This window comes from Lepus europaeus, chromosome 15 (genome assembly GCF_033115175.1).
Source record: "Lepus europaeus isolate LE1 chromosome 15, mLepTim1.pri, whole genome shotgun sequence".
In the NCBI taxonomy this organism is placed as follows: domain Eukaryota; kingdom Metazoa; phylum Chordata; class Mammalia; order Lagomorpha; family Leporidae; genus Lepus; species Lepus europaeus.
Genome location: NC_084841.1, coordinates 43,445,627 through 43,463,681, shown reverse-complemented (window position 1 = coordinate 43,463,681; position 18,055 = coordinate 43,445,627). Strand labels below are relative to the sequence as shown.

The following is an 18,055-nucleotide window of genomic DNA, read 5'->3' as shown; positions in this document are numbered from 1 at the left end:
AATGAAGATGCAGTGCATCCAAATCTGTGAGTCAGAGCTAAAGCAATGCTAGGAGGAACTTCATAACACTAAACGCATAGCTTAGGGAAGGGCAGAAATCTCTATCATTAATCAAAGTTCTCAACTCAAAAATCAGGAAAAAGAAGAGCAAAGTAACAAAGCAATCTCAAGGAAGAAAAAGAATAAAGAAAAGAAATAAAATTTAAAACAGAAAAAAAAAATTGAAGGGGTGGGAGGGATAAAATGAGTTTGGATTAAAAAAAATAGGGGCAGCTGTGTGTTTCATTAGTTGTGGCAAGGATGCTACTATGAGATGCTAAGCATGGAAATCTGGTGAGAAACGTATGGGAACTCTGTATTACCACCTTGTAGTTTTTGTTTTGTAAATTTAAAACTATTCTAAAATAAAATGTTGGAAAAAAGGAATAAAACAGAAAAATCAGTGAAACAGGGAACATATTCTTTGAAAACATCAATAAAGTAGACGAACTTTTAGTAATAATAACAAGGAAAAAATGAAGAAGACACAAATTACCACTGTTGGTGTGAGTGAGCAAAGTATTTATTTTTTACTCCAAGTCCATGTCATGCTCAAGACAAGAATCCTAAGTATGTACATATATAAGATAAATTTTATTCAAAAGGTGAGAAAACACACACACACATTCACACACAGAAACACCCATCATGAGTGGACAGTGGGCCAAAAGATTTGCCCCAAAGGAGAAGGAGGTACCTTCAGGTGTGAAGTCACCTGGGAATTATATGGCAGCTCCACAAGTTCTGTGTGGAGCTCAATATCCATATTTTCATGGTGTCTTCCCCTCCAGGTCCTGAATGAAGCAGATGTATCCTGGGAAAAGAGGCATTTTGATTGACAAGTAGGAACAAGAATTATACAGGCAGGGTTGTGGCTTGAAGGTATCTCCAGCTTACCAGACCTGCCTAGCTGCCTGCCTAGCCCATGTCACAATCAAATGATAATGATGATATAGACCTTACAGACATCTAAAGGATGATAACAAGATGATACAAATAACTCTATACACAAAAATTTGATAATTTAGGTGAAATGGATGAATTTCTAAAAAAAGAAGCTACCACAGTTTATCAAATAGTAAGTAGATGACTTGAATAACCCTGTAATATTTAAGAAATTGAATTCACAATTTTTAAATTAAAAAAAGGATATTCTAAGCCTAGGTTGTTTTGCTAGAGATTTCTACAAATGTGTAAAGAATAATTAGCATGAATTCTACATAAGCTTTTCCAGAAAACAGAAAGAGGAAATACCTCTCAGTCATGTGTAAGAACTAGCATTACCTGGGCTGGTGCTGTGGTGTAGTGGTTAAGCCACTACCTACAGCACCGGCATCCCATCTGGACACCGGTTCAAGTCCTGGCTGCCATACTTTCAATACAGCTCCCTGCTAATGCACCTGAGAAAGCAGCAGAAGATGGCCCCAGTGCTTGGGCCCCTGAACCCACGTGGGAAGACCTGGAGCTCCTGGTTCCTGGCTTCTGGCTTCAGCCTGGCCCAGCCCTGGGCTATTGCAACAATTTGAAGAATGAACCAGCAGATGGGAGACCTCTCTCTTTCTCTAACTCTGCCTTTTAAATAAATAAAATAAATACCTTTAAAATAAGAACTAGTATTACCTTAATATCAAAGCCAGACAAAAATAAATTTTAAAAAAGCCTATTGAATAATATTCCTCAAGAACGTAGATATAAAAATTCCTCACAAAATACTAACATATAAAATTAAGTAATATATTAAAGGAAGTATAAACCATGACCAAGTAAGACTTGTTCTAGGGATCTAAGTCTGGTTCAGTCTTTGAAAGCCAATGTAGGGCCAGTGCCGTGGCTCAACAGGCTAATCCTCCGCCTTGCGGTGCCAGCACACCGGGTTCTAGTCCCGGTCGGGGCGCCGGATCCTGTCCTGGTTGCCCCTCTTCCAGGCTAGCTCTCTGCTGTGGCCAGGGAGTGCAGTGGAGGATGGCCCAAGTCCTTGGGCCCTGCACCCCATGGGAGACCAGGAGAAGCACCTGGCTCCTGCCTTGGAATCAGCGTGGTGTGCTGGCCGCAGCGTGCCGGCCGTGGCGGCCATTGGAGGGTGAACCAACAGCAAAGGAAGACCTTTCTCTCTGTCTCTCTCTCTCACTGTCCACTCTGCCTGTCAAAAATAAAAAAATAAAAAAAAAGAAAGCCAATGTAATCTACTGAATTAACCAGCTGAAGAAGAAAAATTGGAGCCAGTGTTATGGTACAGTGGGTTAAACTGCCACCAGCTATGCCAGCATTCCTTATTAGCACTGGTTTCAGTCCAGACTGTCCCTCTTCCTATCCAACTGTCAGCTAATGTGCCTGGTAAAGTAGCCGAAGATGGCCCAAGTACCTGAATCCCTATCAGCAATTGGGAGACCTTCATGGAGTTACAGGTTACTGGCTTCAGTCCGGCCCAGCCCCAGCCATTGTGGACATTTAGAGAGTGAACCAGGGGATAGAAGATCTGTCTCTCCCTCTCTCTCTCCAACTCTGTCTTTAGAATAAATAAGATAAATTTAAAAAAAAGAAAAATAACATTTTCATATCAACATTTTGTCAACCCTTGACAAAATGTAAAGTACATTAATGACAAAAAGTCTTAGGAAAATGAAATAAAGGATAATATTTTACTTAAGGATAAAATACCAAATTTTCTGCCTTTAAGTTAGAAGCATGGGATGAATGTTCATTCTCATCACCATTCATATTTAGCATTCTGCAATATGAGTGCTAAAGGTCATCACAAAAAGCAAGAAATGGAAATTAAAAGCAAACATTGAATAGAAATATTGAAAAAGAAAAACATGAAACTATCCCTTTTCTGCACAACTTGATTGTTTTCATAGAAAATTGTAAGAAATCTACCAAAACATTCCTGCAACTAATAAATAAGTTCAGCAAGGTCACAGGATACAAAATTAATATACAAACATAAACTGTATTCTCTCTTCTACAATGAACACATGGACACCAAAATTTATTATAAAATGCCTTTTAAAAATCACTCAATAAAAAAAAGAAATACTTCAGTATAAATAAAATATGTGGGGTCTGCAGCATAGTGGGTAAAGCCACCTGGTAAAGTAAAGCCGCCACCTGTAGTGCCAGCATCCCATATGGGCACAGGTTCAGGTCCTGGCTGCTCCACTTCTGATCCAGCTTTCAGCTATTATGGCCTGGGAAAGCAGTAGAAGATGGCCCAAGCCCTTGGGCCCCTGCACTCGCATGGGAAGACCCAGAGGAAGCTCCTAGCTCCTGGCTTTGGATTGGCACAGCTCCAGCCATTGCAGCCAATTGGAGTGTGAATCAGCCAACAGAAGACCTCTCTCTCTCTCTCCCTCTGCCTCTCCTTCTCTCTGTGTATAACTCTGACTTTCAAGTAAATAAATAAATAAATCTTTTTTAAAAATAAAATATGTGCAAAACTTATATTCTGAAAACTGTAAAATTCTGTTGAACTAAATCAAAGAAGATCTAAATAAATAGACATACCATGTTCATGGATTAGAAAACATTGTAGCCAATATGCAATGTTCTCCAAATTTGCATACAGGTACAATGCAACTTCCAAAAAAACACAGTTTAGTATAGAATAGAGACTATAATTTTTTTCCAAACCCCCACACTTTTTATAGACATTGATAAGATTATCTAAAATAAAAATGCAAAGGAACTAGGATGGCTTAAACAATTTTGAAAAAGAATAAAGTAGAGAAATCAGTGTACTCAACTTCAAGACTTATTACATAGCTACATAAATCAAGACTGTGTGGCTGTGTCAAGCTGGCACTGTGGCACAGTAGCCTAAGCCTCCGCCTGCAGTGCTGGCATCCCATATGGGCACCAGTTCATGTTCTGGCTGCTCCTCTTCTGATCCAGCTCTCTGCTATGGCCTGGGAAAGCAATCAAAGATGGCCCAATTCCTTGGGCCCCTGCATCCATGTGGGAGACCTGGAAAAAGTTCCTGGCTCCTGGTTTTGGATTGGCCCAGCTCCAGCCATTGTGGCCATTTAGAGAGTGAACCAGCAGATGGAAGACCTGTTGCTGGAGTAATTCAGAAAAGAAGAAGGAGAGAAGGAAGGATGGGGAGGATGGGAGAGAAGAGGGAGGACAAGGGGGAGAAGAGTAAACTAAGGAGGTACACTAACACATTTTACAAAAATTAACTCAATATGGACCGTGGACTAAAATGTAAAACATGAAAACATAAAATTTTTAGGAAAAAAAGCATAAAAGAAAATCTTAAGGATGTGGGGCTAAGTAAACTCTTCTTAGACTTAACACAAAAAGCACAGTCCATAAAAGGAAAAATTGATAAATACAGACTCACCAAAAATTAAAAACATTTGCCCCTCTATTGAGAGGACCCCAAGACAAGCTCCAGAGTGGAAGAAAATATTTGCAAATCCTGTATCCCACAAAGACAGAATGTTTTCAGAGTCAGTGCTCCTTAGACTGGTACAATGATGCTAATTCACCCTCATTATTAACAGAACAAGCATCAGTGCCTTACTGACCTCCTGGTCTCAGTTTCCTCATCTATAAAATGAGGATAGAGTAACTCACAGGATTTGGTTTTTGTTTTTGTTTTTTTTGTTTTTTTTTTTTAATGAGAATTAGATGTGTTAATCCATCTGGAGTGCTTAGAGTTATGCCTGGCACGTAACAAGCACTCAATAAATATTAGCAATTCATGTTGCTTTTGGAATTGCATAACCATAGCATAACTGCCTTGCAACTACCCAGGACAAGGCAATGAGTCTCAAAATTCCAGAGCTATTAAGATCCCACTGTGTTCTTTTTTCAGCCTGTGCTCTTTCTGTTCCTTGTCTCATAATGGAGAGGTCTTGAAGCTCAGGAGCACTTGCAGGTGTCAGATGCTAAGGCTATCTTCATGCACAGCATACCTGACCCAGTTTCTCCATCCTTTGTGTATTTCATTTCAAATGTAAAATATTACAAACATATGGCCAAGTGCAGAGAATAACATATCATCTAGAATTTCTAATTTTATAAATATAATTTATAGTTATAAGCTTTATAGTTGGCAATTTTTTCTTTGGATTTTTTTTTTTAAGAAATAAAGATAAAGAGTAGTTGAAGGCCTTTTTTATTCTTCCTCCTTCACTCCTCTAAAAGGATCCTGAAGTTGATGTATATCATTCCTTTTTTTTATTTTTAAGATTTATTTTATTTGAAAGGCAGAGTTACAGAGAGGGAGAGATGGAAAGAGAGACAGAGATCTTCCTTCCATTGGTTCACTCCCTAGATGGCCACAACGGCCAGCGCTAGGCCAGGCTGAAGCCTGGAGCCAGGAGCTTCTTCTGGGTCTCCCCCATGGGTGCAGGGGCCCAAGCACTTGGGCCATCTGCCACTGATTTCCCAGGTGCATTAACGGGGAGCTGGATCTGAAGTGGAACAGCCAGGACTTATATGTTATGCCAGCAATGCAAGCGGTAGCTTTAGCTGCTATGCCACAATGTCAGCCGCTGTTGTGTAGCTTTTCTTTTCCTGTGTTTCTGGTTTAACTATATTTACATGGATTGACAACACTTTTGTTCTAGTATTTTGATTTACAAAATTTTATATATATTGTATCTTTTTTCAATTTGTTTTCTTAATGTTTTTAAGATTTATTCAAGTGAATTGATTCAGGTTAATTTAGCTTGTATGTTTTAACTGTTCTGTGGCATTCCTTTATAAATAATAATTTATGCATTTCTCTGTTAGTGTTAATGCCATTTCTCTTATTGGTCATCCTTAATTATTTCCTTTTGTTCCTCAATATGAACGTTCTCTCATGAAATATACTTAGAAGTCAGATTCCTGAGCCATAAGTTATGAGAAGCTTTGATTGTATTAAATGTTACCAAATTCATCTCCAAAATGGTCGTCTTGGTTTACAATTCAACCAACAGTATGTAGTAGCTTCCCAAATCCTTGACAAAACATGGCCTTTCAGACGTCTTACAATTACTAATCTTACTAATCCAATATTTACAAACTGGTTTCTAATGTCAAATTTTCAATATCACTCTACATAATCACTCCCTGATCATTTCTGAGATGAGCTTTTATATGTTTACCAGTTTGTATTTTCTCTCTCTCTTTTTTAATTTCTTATACACCTATGTCCATTTTTTCTCTTAGGCTATTTATTTCTCTCTGGTTGAGTTGTTGAATTGTTCTTTAGTTTAACCAATAATCTTTTCTTAGTTTAATGGATTAAATAATGTCTCTCAGTCTGTGGCTGGCCTTTTCATTTTTTTTTATGGTAGTGTATATAGTATATCAATTTTAATTTCAGTATACTTTAATAAAATTTTTTTTCATAGTTTACAGTTTTTATGCCTTTTTCAGTAAGGATTTACCAACCTTAAAGTTATAACAATATTTTTCTCTATTTTCTTTTGAAAATTTTTTAATTTTTCTTTTCATAGCTGGTCTCTGATCTATATGGAGTATGTTACCTCTCCCTAGGATCTGAAGATGAACATCAATTAGCACGCACTTTTATGAAAATCATAGCTAGAAGTTCTTTAGCTTTATTTACTGAACATTTCAGATTCACAGATTGCTTCAATAATTGCCTTTTGCAGCCTGTACTTTATCCCAGTAGTTAGGAGGATGATGGAAGGAAGGAAGGGAGAGAGGGAGGGAGGGAGGGAGGCAAATTTTCCACTATTTTAAGATATGACACTTCATGGCAGCTTTAGTACAGACACAGGAAGGCGTATTGCAAGGGAGAGACTTGGAAAACAGTTGAAGATTCCAGCGGCCGTCTTTCAGTGACAATAGCAGTCCTGGTACTTGCCCATCCTTGGGGATTTCTGAGGCTCCTAGCTTGGAGTCCTTGTGGAAAAGAACCACGTGACTCTCCCATCAAGACGGCTAAACAAGTCTCGGTCGGGCGAGGAGCCATGGCTGGGAGTGTGAAGCCCTTGTATTGTGCTTCACAAGACACTTGTCACAACATCCCTGCCCCGTTAATCAGATTGGTCATCTCGATTTTTTTTTTTCAGGAAGCAAACACATTTAAAAGAAACAAATGGGGCGGGCACCGCAGCTCAATAGGCTAATCCTCTGCCTGCAGTGCTGACACCCCAGGTTCTAGTCCCAGTTGGGGCGCCAGTTCTGTCCCAGTTGCTCCTCTTCCAGTCCGGCTCTCTGCTATGGCCCGGGAAGGCAGTGGAGGATGGCCCAGGTCCTTGGGCCCTGCACCCGCATGGGAGACCAGGAGGAAGCACCTGGCTCCTGGCTTTGGATTGGCACAGTGCACCGGCAGCAACACGCTGGCCATAATGGCCACTTGGGGGGTGAACCAACAGAAAAAGGAAGACCTTTCTGTCTCGCTCTCTCTCTCACTGTCTAACTCTGCCTGTCAAAAAAATTTTAAAAAAATAAAATAAACAAATGGCTTGTTCTATATTTATTTCAAAAACAGAAAAGTGTTTCAGTACAGGCTGCTCCTTGAGGCAAGAATTTGTGCACTCTAAGGCTAGGCTACCATCACTGCCCTCCACCAGCCACAAGCTCTGCTAGAAATGTGTTGGACCTGTCTTCCTGCTGGGGTTACTTTCTGAAGACACTTGCAGATTCTGCATTGTTCAAGCCAAGGCAAGACAAAATTGCCTGTTCTGTCCCAAATTGTGCTGGTCCCCAAGGCAGTAATAAGCAAATTTTGTCATCTGCCCAGAAAGTTTTAACAACTAATTATTGCAAAAATTACAGAAGATTGGACAAGGGCCAGGGAAAAAAAATCACATCATTGAGCTAAGTATAGAAATTATCATCTGCTCACCCTAGTCCCTTGCAGTTCACCAGCTGGGTTTGTGTTCCAGGAGGCAGAGCCAATGAAGAGGCAAATAAAGTTGGCTCGCAAAGTTCCTAAGTGCAACATTTTTTAAAGGCTGTTGGTATGTCTCATTCCAGGGTGCACGCCCTTGATGCATGCGGTTTCTGGACGTCAGGTGGACACAGTGAAGCTGCTGTTGAAGATGGGAGCCAACATTAACACACAGGACGCTTACGGCCGCACAAGCTTATGTCTCGCAACGTACCTGGTACCGACTAGTGTCTGTCAAGGGGCTAAGGAGCAGGTTGTGCTAAAGGTGTCGTTATGGGGTCCCACCTGCAGAAGGGTGGTCTTGGGGTCATTGCAGCTGGCCAGTGGAAATAGGATCGAAAGATTTTTCCAATCATCTTCAACATTTCCATCGCCACGTACAGTTGGTTTCATGGCTTTAAGTCATTTGGGATCTTCCTAACAATCCTCTGAGATCAAGCTGATATTGCCACTAGAGAAATATTCTTTTCTATCTTAACAACATCAGAATGTCCCTGGGGACATTTCCAGACACCCTTGCTACTACCTCTAAGAATGCCTTCCATAAATAACTCTGAGAGAGTGGTCACGCTTGTACGATCCAGTTAACAACTGTGGGGTAGAATTAGTTGGGTGAAGAATTAGTGGAAGTTGAAGAATGTGGGAAGGAAGGATAGGGCCTGGGAAGAGTAGGGGGTGGTGGGAGTGGATGGCACCCAAGGGACAACACCTAGCGTAGGACTCAGCCCACATCGAGCGCTCAGTTTTAAAGCTGTGTCGTGCCGGTCCTTGCCATGACAGATCTCGGCTCAGCATTGTCCAGCTTGACAGTTCACTTGCTTCAACCTTGCTGAAAATCCTCTTCTCAAATCCTCCCTGTGGTTGTTCTAGGAGACCCCAGGGCTGCCTTGAGTCCATGGCAAATAAATCTTAACCATAACACGAGACTTAGGATTCTTTCCTGACAACGAGGCGCCCAGCTATCTTCCCCAGGACCACCACTGCGGCCAGTGCAGCTCCTTGCATTGGCTGCTCTTTGCCTTAGTGCCCACGGACCTTTGGCAGGGTGGGCTCACCCTGGACCACCCCCTCGAAAAGGGCCCTGCTGGAGGGAAGCACTTGTCTTCCCCAAAACCACCCTTTCCGGCCGTGGTCTAGCATGGACTGCAGAGAGGCATTGTCCAGCTCCCGCAGAGTCTCTCTCGAACATGCTTTTTCACTTTTTCTTTTTTTATTTATCTTTGTTTTCATTTGAAAGAGCAATTAAAGAGAGAGAGAGAGAGAGTGAGCTTTCATCTACTGGCTCCCTCTCACAACATGCCAGCAACTGCCAGGACTGGGCCAAACCAAAACTGAGAGCCCAGAATGCAATTCAGGTCTCCCACATGGGTGGTAAGCACCCAAGTACTTGAACCATCCCTGCTGCCTTCCATGGTGCACGTTAGAAAAAGCTGGAACCAACAGCAGAGCCAGGACTCAAATCCAGGCCCTCTGCAATGAGACGTGGGCCCCTCACACGCTCCCCATACTGTTCTGTTTATTGTCTGCGTGCCTTTTTTTTTTTTTTTTTTTTTTGGACAGGCAGAGTGGATAGTGAGAGAGAGAGAGACAGAGAGAAAGGTCTTCCTTTTTGCCCTTGGTTCACCCTCCAATGGCCACTGCGGCTGGCACATCTCGCTGATCCGAAGCCGGGAGCCAGGTGCTTCTCCTGGTCTCCCATGTGGGTGCAGGGCCCAAGGACCTGGGCCATCCTCCACTGCCTTCCCAGGCCATAGCAGAGAGCTGGCCTGGAAGAGGGGCAACCAGGATAGAATCTGGCACCCCAACTGGGACTAGAACCCGGTGTGCCAGCGCCGCAAGGCAGAGGATTAGCCTGTTAAGCCACGGCGCTGGCCCTGCATGCCTTTTTGCTCTAGGACTTAGACACAAATCTTGGGTGAGACTTTTTCAAAGGGTGGTCCACAGTTCTTTTGTGTCAACATCCCTAAGAGTGTTTGTTTCAAATACAGGTTTTGGGGTACACCCTCGGCCTCCCGAGTCAGATAGTCCAGGAGGACTGGGTAGTGGTAGAGACTGAAAACCACTGGTCTGTTCATTCTAACTGAGGCCACGTCCCAGATAGACATGGGACCGACCTCCCGATGCCTCCCTTCCAGCACATGCCCCAGTGACTACTCTTTTTATTTTCTTTTAAGATTTCTTTTATTTATTTGAAAGGCAGAGTTACAGAGAGAGGTAGAGCCACAGAGAGAGAAAGAGAGAAGGTCTTCGATTCACTGGTTCACTCCTCAAATGACCGCAATGGCCAGAACTGAGCTAATCTGAAGCCAGGAGCTCCTTCCGGATCTCCCATGTGGGTACAAGAGCCCAAGGACTTTGGCCATTTTCTACAGCTTTCTACATATGGGATGCTGGCACTGCATGCCGGGATTTTTAACCAGCTGTGCCACAGCGCCAGCCCCTCAGTGACTATTCTTGCCAGGGACTCCTTTGGTATCTGAGCTAAGGAAAAGAGAACGTTTGGATCAAGGGGTGGAAAAAAGGGAAGGAGTAGTTCCTAAAGTTGACTGTCCCTGTGCTGGCTTCAGAATCCTAAAACTCATCATTTCAGATTTCTCACACAGGGCAGCTATGCAAGGCACCGGAAGAAGCATTCCTCTAGGCCACAGGGACTTAGGAAGGACATCCTTGGAGCCTAGGGAGGTGACACTTTGGGAACAACCCACTAGGAATGTGTTCCAAGGCTCTGTGTGAGAGGAGGAGCCTGCGGGACACCTCGGGGTGCCAGCTTCGTCACCATGTTTCCACGTCTGCGTGGCTCCCTAAGGCGGGTCCCCTCCAAGCCCCCCTGAGGCTCCCTGGCAAGGAGGATCCTAGAGAATTGTACTGTGAAGCCCCCCAATCCCTCCTGGCAATGTGTGCCTTCAAGTGTTAAACAAAAACTTAGCAAAAGGGGTACTTGGAATCTGAGGTCTCGCAGCTCCAAATTCAGTAGACAGACAGATGTGTCATGGGTGCGTGAGCGGGGGCAGGTCACGTCACCACGTGTGCCTGTCCTCACCTGTAAGGAGTCATAAAGATAATACCCTCAGTTCATCCCAACTGGAGGAGCAATGCACGTGGAATCAGCAGCAGCTAACAGGTCCAAAACCCATTTGTAGCTTCTGGACGGTGACTGTATTCAATGGCTTTTTTGATATTTTTCTCTAAAGAAAAAAAAATAGCACATGTACACACAGAGTTCCAGGAAATGTTGCAAAATGACTAAAAGTGGGACAGTATTTCAAACATCCCTTCAAGAAATGATCTGCTCTCCCAACGATGTAAATCTTTGGTGACTCTACAGTTTGTCCTGCGTGCCTTTCCTTTGGGTGTCCTGGTTGTATTTTCTCCTTTTAATCAAGGAATTTGATGACTCAGACATTTGCAACTAAAAATGGATTTAATACATTAGTGAACTACAAATCAAGACTGACAATGCCAAAAAAAAAAAAAAAATGTTCTACTTAAGACTTACATGCAAGGGCATTCAAAAAGTTTGTGGAGGCCGGCGCCGCGGCTCAGTAGGCTAATCCTCCGCCTTGCGGCGCCGGCACACCCGGTTCTAGTCCCGGTCGGGGCACCGATCCTGTCCCGGTTGCCCCTCTTCCAGGCCAGCTCTCTGCTGTGGCCAGGGAGTGCAGTGGAGGATGGCCCAAGCCCTTGGGCCCTGCACCCCATGGGAGACCAGGAGAAGCACCTGGCTCCTGCCATCGGATCAGCGCGGTGCGCCGGCCGCAGCGCGCTACCGCAGCGGCCATTGGAGGGTGAACCAACGGCAAAAGGAAGACCTTTCTCTCTGTCTCTCTCCCTCACTGTCCACTCTGCCTGTCAAAAAAAAAAAAAAAAGTTTGTGGAAAATGGAATTAAAAGGTAAGTTTATTTGGGAGTTTTAAAAAATCTTGAAAACAAGGCATATGAGGGATTTTCAGAAAAAAATTCATGGAAAGTGACTATTATGTACCTTTTAGTTCCACTTTTCCTCATTTTTGGAAGTATCCTCATATTATTGGTCAATTATGCAATGCATATTCAATGTTTTAATCTATAGATTTTGACGTGTTTCTCTTGACGGATTATTTCCCCAGACTTCTTATCATTGCCTTCCTTCTTCTGCATGCATTTATTAACATTTTGCTTTTTCTTGCTTCCAATATTGTCAGATCAGGAGGGGGAAATCTTTAGTCGTCTGAGTCCTCTTACTAGGTAATCTTGAGGCTTAACTACACATGACTGGGGAAGGCAAAGAGTGTGCTTATGACCAAAACAGAGTTCCCATTCTGCTTTGTAAGAATAGCTCTGTGAGTTTGCAAGTCTGCTTACCACTGAGTGAGTAACCCAAGAGGTTCTAGGTGTATCTTGGTGGCATTGTCGTCAGTATGTGAGACAAACTCGGCTATCAGCAGACTTGGGTCAGTTAAAGTAATATGGATAGAGAGCCACAGATCACGCCTGGCCTCTGAACATGGGAGAGGTGGTGGGAAACTGACCCAGTTGTACATGTTGACCAATGGGGCACCAGCATGGGATGTGGCAATATCGGCTCCCAATCTGGACAATTAGCAGACAGCCAGCAGTTCATAACAAAGCTTCTTAGGGAATTCGTAGGTGGGTAAAACACAGCAATGGAGAACCTTTGGAGGGTGCTGGTGATGGCCCCATACTTAGAAGTTCAGGCTATCAACATCAGAAAGATTGGTCTACCAACTAGCAGGGTCCCAGCCATTGGAGGGGGACTCAGATCAGGATTGAAGGCATCAGGATGGGAACTGTCTAGAATAAGCAGGATGCTGGTCTTTGCTACTAGCAAAGCAACTTGAACTAGAAGTCCAAGGCCTACTTATCAGACATAGTTAAACTGAGGTACACTGTGGAGCCTGAGACCCAGAAATGACAAAAGACCCTGATGTTTAGAACTGATCAAGACATCCAAGGCAGACTATTGACAAGCGTGATTTGGAGCTAAGCCCACAGAATGGTTAATCACCCCCAATGCCACCTTGGCCTGAGGAGCTGGTGAAGTCTCATCATGAACGGGGAATACCAGTGAGTGGCCCTAGAAACGGGTGAGGGAGGCAGGAGAACATGGAGTCAGTCTGCCTGTGATGGGGTGAAGTTCCTCTGAGGACATGGGTGGGAAATCTGCACCCCCAGACCTTCCACCCTGTGCTGAGGAGTCTAGGTCACAGCCAAGGCTCGTCACCATTTCAGTGCCAATAGAACCCTGCTTTTAGCCAAACCAGAGAAGAAGAAAAACTAGAGAAAGCATGTTGGTCTGCGTTATGCCAGCTCGTGTTGCTCCTGCGTTTCAGGGTTGGCTGGAAGGCTGTGTGAGTCTGCTCAGGAATGGTGCCAAGCACAACATCCCGGACAAGAACGGGCGCCTGCCACTGCACGCCGCCACCGCCGAGCCCGACGTGAGGTGAGTAGCCAGGTTCCTAGGGCGCTCAGATTGGGAGGAAGGCAACCTGTGTTAGAAGGTCATCTAATCCTCCACTCTGTGGCCGATCAGAAAAAAAGGCATCCATTGTTCCTTTGAAGTCCCAGTGAGCGGGATCACAACACAATACATGAGTCTTGAACGTTAATCCCACTGCCCTTCTGTGTTGAAAAAACCTTTTTCTCCTAGTCTTTAAGAAGTGCTGTCTGTCATCATCGGAATGCCTATTCGTTCATTCAGTCAGTTAATTATTAATTCAGTAACTGCTTATTAAGGGCATATGTGGACCAAACATGGTTTATAGTCCCTCACCGTTCTGTAGTAAGTGAGATGGTCTCTAACGTCACAGAGCTCACATTCTAATGGCTTAATTAACAAACAAATGGTAATTTCCAAGGATGATGAGAGTGATGAAGAAAATCAAACAAGGTAAAAGAGCCGTGACTGGACAGAAAAGTTAGTATCTTCACTCCAAGGTCAGGCCAGTGTTGAGTTGGGAGTAGACCAAGGACCTGAGGAGGGAAGGCCAGTGGGTTAGAGGGAAAACCAGGAGTGTGCGCTCCTGGAACCATGTGAAGACAGATCTTCACATAAGGTAGATGACCACGATCACGTTTCTGTAATACAGTTGAGCAACAAGGAGAAATGCTCTGCCCAGACTAAGACTGACTTCCTCATTCCTCTGCTCCAGATGGCCTTGGTCTCCATTCTTGTGAAAGCACCCACCCGGCTTCCATGCACCACTAACAGATACCAGCATTTCCTGCCATGGAACCTGCACTGCGGGGGGACCTCCTTAGCCTCCACTGTGCAGGACGTGAGCCTTGCCCAGGCCAGCAGCACAGGTTGTACCTGCACTGTGCCTCACCCTCAGCAGCTGTGCCCAGACCCAGAGCCCAGAGCTCCGTGGGGGCAGAGGAAGCAAGGCCGTTATCTTCTAGGGTGAGGGATAACAAGATCTCCTCGTTGCAGTCTCTTTTACAGGAAAATCAATGGCCTTGGGAAATTCCAGAACTATTCCCAAGGCTAGTTTCTTCTTATCTTGGACTGGATCCAGAACTAACAGAAAACGAGAACGTACCCAAAGCCCAACAAAACAAGGAAGTTTAGAAAAGCAGTAGCAAGCCCAGACAGCTAACAGTCAATAGACATCAAACTCCCTTTTGCCCTTTTGAAGAATTAGGGGGATAAAAAAAGAATGGCTTTTCTAGACAACCACTAAAATATTTAGTCATAAAATCGTACTGTTTTCCCAGGGCTGAGTTTTAGACAACGAATTTAAAATGTAGCTTTTAAGATGATTCTGCCTGGATTTCTTCTACCTTAATTGCTTTTACCTGCCTCATTTTGGAGAAGTCATTTTAAAATCTTCTAAGGATTCTGAAAGATAAAAGCCTACTCAAGTGATGGTAGTTACAGCTGTTATAACAGAACCCAAAGCTTCAGTGACTTAACACAACAGAAATGTACTTCTCTGCCGTGTAAGCTGCCAGTGTAGGTGATCCTGGTGGTGGATGACGTCCCTGCACGGGTGATTCAGGGACCCGAGCTGCTTCCACTTTGTGTCTCCATGAGTCCCTGGATCACCGAATGCCCTTCGTTCAGCCTATAGATGGGGACAGAAGAATACAGGGAAGCCTCACTCATTTTTTTTGTTTTTAAAGATTTATTATTTATTTGAAAGTCAGAGTTACACAGAGAGAGGAGAGGCAGAAAAAGGAGGGGGGGTGTCTTCCATCCGATGGTTCACCCCCTAGTTGGCCGCAACGGCTGGAACTGCGCTGAGCCGAAGGCAGGAGCTAGGAGCTTCTTCCGGGTCTCCCACACGGGTGCAGGGGTCCAAGGACTTGGGCCATCTTCTGCTCTCCCAGGCCACAGCAGAGAGCTGGATTGGAAGTGGAGCAGCTGGGACTAGAACCGGCACCCATATGGTATGCCGGAGCTTCAGGCCAGGGCATTAACCTGCTGCACCACAGCGCCAGCCCCAGCCTCAGTCATTTTTTAAGTCCTCAGCTTGCAGGGGACACCATTCATTCTGCACACATTCCATCCATGATGACCAGTCATTTGACTATGTCTGAGTCCAGGTGCTCTGGGGCATATACTTCCTAGCCCAGAATCTACCTGTCAGCAGCAACTCCTACCCACAGAAAAGGTACACGGATATTGGTGAGAAGCTTAGCTGTCTCTGCCATCAACCCGTTGCCCATGAGGGGTAAACCAAACCTTCTTAGCAGAAGTTACATTCCTGATCCATCAGGGCCATCCTCTGAAGTCACTTCAATAATCAACCGAAAGCCAACCCAACTGTGCATCTTCTTGTGTGGACTTGTATGTCTTTGGTATCAAAGCCCAGCAGTGGGCCTGGGCTTCTCAGGATCTACATGTCATTGCAGTACCTGGAAAAGCACAAACTTGTGGTTTCTCTTTCTCTTGAAATTGTAATTAATGGCCCAGCCACTACCCTTGGGTGAGTTGATGATATAGTTTTATCGTCCTAAGTGGGCACTTAGCTGATTGGAAAAGATAAAATTCTGCTTTAGTTATGGTAATGCTAGTTATTTAAGTAATAAAGCCCAAGGGTTAAGATTATTCCAAAAGCAAATCATTATTTCTAGTAAATGTTCTCCAAAAAATAATTGCTTTAAACCCCAGCAACCCATATGGCAAATTGTTTAGTTTGGATACCTACCAAACAGTTGGAATCTACTTTGCTCTAAAGGAATCCCTATGGAATTACATCGTTAAAAATTAAGTATTTTATGGCTGTTTTATGGAGAAATTTTATGGCCATGGCATAAAATTGTTTGATAGCAGATTTTTCATCCCAGAGAAGTCGGCTTCAGTCTCCCTTTTGTTTGTGGGTCAGCATGAACCCAAATTACTTTTCTGAGAAAAACAAAAACTTGGTCTGGTTTCTGGGTGCTTCCTAAGCCTTACAACCATAACGGGGAAAGACAGTGACCTCCTATTAGGGCCATATGAATCCATTTGACCACTCAGTTTGCCTAAGTGGACATCACCTTAGGTCAGCTTGACTGGCCACGTGTGGGCCTGCACATCCCCTGTGGTGAGGATGAGGAAGATGATCACAACAGTGATAATTTGCCATGCTCCAAGCCACGTTCCAAGTGCTCTGCATATCCCAGCTCATCTACTCCTTACCACATCTCTATGTAGCGGGTAACATTTCCAGCCTCATTTCACAGATGTGGAAACTGAGGCACGGGAGAGCCATTTAATGCTCACCGCACGCGTGAAGTTAAGCTGCCCAGTGGGTCTGCAGTGCTTCTGAGAGCCACGACTGTGTGTAATGGCTGTATTTTGTCATCAAGTCCTTGACTCATCTTGAGAGGCCTTCTAAGAAACTAGCCTTACATAACCTATCGGCTCATGGTCAGGATACACAGCATCCAAAAACTCCCATATGTGAAACCACAAGAAAAATTTCTGTCAAAGGAGGAATTGCTGTGCTTCTCTTAAGAAATATTTTTTTTTGAAGTTTTAACATGTCTACACTGGAGCTTCTGATCATATGTCTTTCTTCACATGTTTAGAAAATTAGAACTCAATTTCCACGCCACCCCTGGCACACCTCTAAGACACTAGATGACACTCTCTTTACCCTGCCCTTGTTTTCTCTTTGTCTAGTTTCTTCATTTGTTACCTTGTTTGACTCCCTGTAGCCGAAACCACCTAGAATCCTTGCCAAAGGAGCCAAAGGGCAGGCCAGAGTCAGTCCGAGTTTGAATCTGGAGGGAATGATCTTGGGCAAGTTGGCATGCCACGAGTCGCCTGGCTGTTCTCTTCTAGAAAGTGGAGGAATATAGAAGAGAGGGCTTTACACAGCCACAGGTTCTGCATCTGCACACTGAACACACCAAGGGTCAGGAACATTTTTAATTGCATCCATATTGAACATGTACAGATGTTTTTCTTGTCATTAACCCCTAGTTAATACAGAATAACAACTATTTATGTCACATGTACATTGTATTAGGTATTATCAGTAATTGGGAGATGATTTAAAGTTCTAAGGGAGGATGTGTGTAGATTCTGTGCAAATACGATGCCATTTTATAAAAGGGACGTGAGCATCTGTGGAGCTGAGTCCCCCCAGGGGGTCCTGGATCCAGTCCCCCACTAGCAGCCACAGGTAAGGCAGCAGAAGTGAACAGGGAGATGTATGGAACATACTGAACACAATGCCTCGTACGTTGTCTGTTCAGTAGGTGTCGGTGCTGATGGTGAGGGTGATATTAATGATGATAATGATCACCATGGAAGACTGATAGAAATAAAAGCTGTAGATCAGTGCTAAAGAACAAAACCGTGCTACGGCCACCCCAGCTCCCACCCTGGCCCACTTCTCCTGGACACACACTGGTCCACACAGAGTACGTGTACACTCATCAGTCTGTGTAGACGCAGCCCACAGCTATGCATGTTTACTGCAAAGGACATCCGGGAATGAATGGCGCTCCTATTGTGTGGACCCCAGGACACAGACTGCAATCAATTCAGCCACCTGCCTGGCCACTGCCTTCGCCGGTGCAGATACACCTCTATTTTCCTCCTAATCATAAACAGTATCTGCAGCTCACGTCGTGGCCTTGTGCCCAGATATTCAGATGATTTGAAAACCTGCTGCTCCTCAGAGTTCCAGACAGCAAGCTCCTTCCGAGTGGTGCTCGCTGGAG

At 44.2% G+C, this 18,055-nt stretch overlaps 1 protein-coding gene across 1 annotated transcript in view; it reads left to right on the top strand.

Moving 5' to 3' along the window:
* ANKRD55 (ankyrin repeat domain 55) overlaps positions 1 to 18,055 on the top strand; it is an 86,737-nt gene that overhangs the window by 8,057 nt on the left and 60,625 nt on the right. The window contains exons 2-3 of the mRNA XM_062212081.1: positions 7,984 to 8,114; positions 13,228 to 13,337. Of these exons, the coding sequence (XP_062068065.1) occupies positions 7,984 to 8,114; positions 13,228 to 13,337 (241 nt within the window). The remainder of the gene's footprint in view (positions 1 to 7,983; positions 8,115 to 13,227; positions 13,338 to 18,055) is intronic.